Below are 3,622 nucleotides of genomic sequence, written 5' to 3'. Positions count from 1 at the left end.
ACCTCCAGGTACAGAAGAAAACCAATAAAATGGGTGAATTCATCCTTTTTTTTCTTCGCCCACAAAAGGAATAAAGAAGGCATGGTACTTGATATCTTCCTCTGAGAGCATTGATTCTGCAGCCCGGAGCTCCTGGAGGAGGGAACGCATCATATCAACACCACCTTCCTGCGTTATCGTTACTCACATGCCATGTTCATTCCTCTCTGGCGTAAAACAGAGAGGAGAGCTAAATGTGATGACACGAAGGTCACCATCCACAACATAATGAGTGTGGAATAGATATGATTGTAGAATGTATATATATTTATGCACATTCAGTATGTATGTGTATATATACATACATATATACACATGGATTATTTTGTATAGGGTGGACTCCCATAACTTTTGACCATGCACAGACAAGGCAGCAGTTGTGTTATATAGGGTGAACTTCCATAGCACTTGGCCATACACAGACTGAACTACAAAGCAGCAATCGGGCACCAGTATCGTATCTAGGTAAGAGTAGCCCAATTTTATGAAATCCGTGCAAATCCACACGTAAAGGCTATTGGAGTTATCTCTATATAAAACAACTGCTTCCTTGTACTTCAGTCCGTAGATGGTCAAAGGCTATGGGAATCCACCCTATACAAAACAATCCACTGCCTTGTGGCATCTACGAGATTAAAAGGATTTCGGAGTCAACCCTTGAGGAAAAATCCAGAACCGGAGTTCCGAATGCAGTTCGTTGTCACTTGCGACCTCATTCTGGCAACTCCTGCAACACTGCTAGTGCCAAACCGTGTTGGTCTATGCCGTTCCTTTGGAGCAAACTGGTGCATCAGCAACAACTTGTTCCTCACATTCTTTCGCCCAGGCATTGACTCTACCTATACAGGAGTAGGTAGAGACAATAATGCCATAGTCGACATCGACTGATAGTATATATACATATATATGTTCATTTAGTCCATATAATTTGTTTTTCGTGTCCCATTTTTCTCTTTTTATGATCATTGAAAATATACTCTGTAATGAAAATGTTTCCAAAATGCATTCAATACGAATTTGTATATCTTCTAAACCATTCTCATTCATTAATTTGCTGTTAAAATCGTGGTTCTAATGTTTGGTGGAGTTTTTATTCCAACTTAATAAGACGAGATAGTTTTTTTAAAAATCTACATAAACAAAATAAGTGTTTAAGTTCCTAGATAGATTCAAACTTCTTGGGGCCCTGATAAGTAGCATTAAACATATCAATTCAATTATCTTTTACATGGCTTTTTTTCTTTATTCTACTGGGTAAATCAATCCTCAGTGTTTAATGCTGGGTGTGTATTTATAAATTAAATACAGGGTATACGAGAGTAGTTCTGGAAAACTATTGACATTCGTATTTTAGGCAGACTCGCCCTTCTCAGTACTCTGAGCAGTGGCAGTAGATCCAGCATCAGAACCTCCATCTCGGCCCTCAGTAGCACAGGATAGGCAAGGCAGCTTCTTCTCAAGGGCAGCTCGGTACTTGGGGTGGCTGATGGCGTACACGATGGGGTTGTAGACGGCGTTGGCCTTGGCGAAGACGGAGCCCCAGATGGAGAAAAGAGGAGTGACAATGGGTTTGTTGAACATGCCTCCCCAGTTGATGACGAAGTAGGGGGTCCATGCTACGAACCACAGAGTCACGGTCATGAGAGCAACCTTGCACAGGCGGCACTCAGCTGAGGTCTTTTGGGCTTCCTCACTTCTCAGAGACTTAACTCCCATCTTCTTGGCCTGTTCTCGCATTCCCTTCTCGTGAGCAGCGACAGCCTTAACGATGAAGGTGTAACTGTAAATGATGTAGGCAAGAGGGAAGAGATATACCCATACAGAGTAGACATACAAATAGCTCCTGGAGAGTTCAGTCTCCGTCAGGTAGTCAGTACCACATGCAAGCATGTTACCCTCAGGTACATATCGGTTCCATCCAAAGAAGGGAGGAAGGCACCAGGCAAGAGTGAAAAGCCAAGTGCCAGCAATCCTCATCATGGCTCCACCAGATGTGAGAGGTTCAGCAGATACTCCCTTGACGATGACGTTGTATCGGTCAGCAGTGATGAAGACCATGGACCAGATGGACACGCAGCCGAAGAAAGAACCGAGGAAAGCGTAGATCTCACAGAAGAAAGCACCGAGAATCCATGTTCCCCAATAAGCGTTGACCAGGAGAGGAGGAGTCATGGTAAGCATCATGAAGAAGTCGGAGATGGCCAGGTTGACGACTAACAGGTTGGCAGGTGTTCGTAGACTCTTGGTATTCATGAATACCCAGATGACAACAAAGTTACCAGCTACTGATAATGTTCCCATGACAGTCATCCAGAACCCGAGAAGACCATACCAGAGAGGATTCATGGGAGGGAACTGGTACCAGTGAGAATGCACCATATGGAGCATGTTTTCTGGTACAGTGTCCACCACTGTATAGTTCCCATAAGGGTTAGTGGATGGCAGGACAGTGTCCTGGACTGGGCTGTTCCACGACGACATCTGCAATGAATTTTACAAAGTGGATTATAAATACAGTGTACAAAATCGTTGAAATATATAATGCATTTGGAATTTCCCTAGATAACAGTATGATATGTAGTGTACAAGCAAAGTGTTTGTTTGATTAAGCGTTTATGAATAAGGCACTATCAAAAAGAGTACGAATATACGTGATATATATTGTGTAAGAGGGTTTTAGGTATATATATGTGTATACACGCACACTATATATGTGTATGATATTCTGATTAATATTTTGTGACTAATGAAACACAAATTACCTTTACGACAAAAGATCTTCAGCCGAAGAAATTTCAGAACGAACTACTTCGGCGCGAAGCACCTCTCTGGCTGAGTCCCGCAAGGTAACTGAGGGAGCAGGTGTAAAAGCAGTTCTTTTATAGTTAGCTGAAGGATTTTACTTGCATTATAAGATTACCGACTTTCGCGCGTTTGACTACAGACATACATGCATATCTGAGTTTTTTTTTTTTGTCTATTTCAACTTTTTCCTGAAGAAACCGCGTAAAACATTAAAAAAGAAGAGAGGGAGAGAAATCACCGATAGCGCAATTTTGAGGTTTATATGTAGGTGTTTCTGCAATTTTCATGATTCGGTTTTCTTGTATTTAATTGTATTAACTTTTACTAAAGATTTTTCGTTTTTGATTGAATTAGCTTTTTTCTATATCTAATAGCTTGTATGAAACCGCATGCGCACGCCCATACAGAGCTACAAACACACACACACACACTATACATGTGTGTAAAAAAAAACGACCAGGAGAGCTGTGAGGACCTGTTGATTTATTTGAAAGAATTATCCATTTACAATAAGAGAATGATGTTCCTGAGGCATTTGTGTAATCATTGTACATTGTGTAGCAAAAAAAAAAAAAAAAAAAAAAAAAAAAAAAGGAAGAACAGAAAAAGAAAAAGAAATGTAAAGAATAAATAGATATAATGATGTTACATCGAGTGAGTGAGCTGTGGTAGAAGCCGATGGAATTGGTAGTGCATAGTTGTCATATTCTGTTCTATCACATGGAAACCAGAACCAGAAGATTTTATTACTAACCGCATCTAAATTAGTCATTATCTT

General features: G+C 40.6%; 1 protein-coding gene across 1 annotated transcript; it reads right to left on the bottom strand.

The window, feature by feature from the left end:
- Nucleotides 1-1,338: 1,338 nt before the first annotated feature.
- Nucleotides 1,339-2,856, bottom strand: LOC125041872 (rhodopsin-like). Its single transcript, XM_047637241.1, has 2 exons — nucleotides 2,802-2,856; nucleotides 1,339-2,520 (listed from the first exon to the last, which is right to left on the bottom strand). Exon 2 carries the CDS (start codon nucleotides 2,518-2,520, stop codon nucleotides 1,390-1,392), a length of 1,131 nt encoding a protein of 376 aa, XP_047493197.1. The 5' UTR covers nucleotides 2,802-2,856; the 3' UTR covers nucleotides 1,339-1,389.
- Between the last annotated feature and the right edge of the window lie 766 nt (nucleotides 2,857-3,622).

This window comes from Penaeus chinensis, chromosome 31 (assembly GCF_019202785.1).
Source record: "Penaeus chinensis breed Huanghai No. 1 chromosome 31, ASM1920278v2, whole genome shotgun sequence".
NCBI lineage: Eukaryota > Metazoa > Arthropoda > Malacostraca > Decapoda > Penaeidae > Penaeus > Penaeus chinensis.
This window is presented reverse-complemented; position numbering and strand designations above follow the sequence as displayed.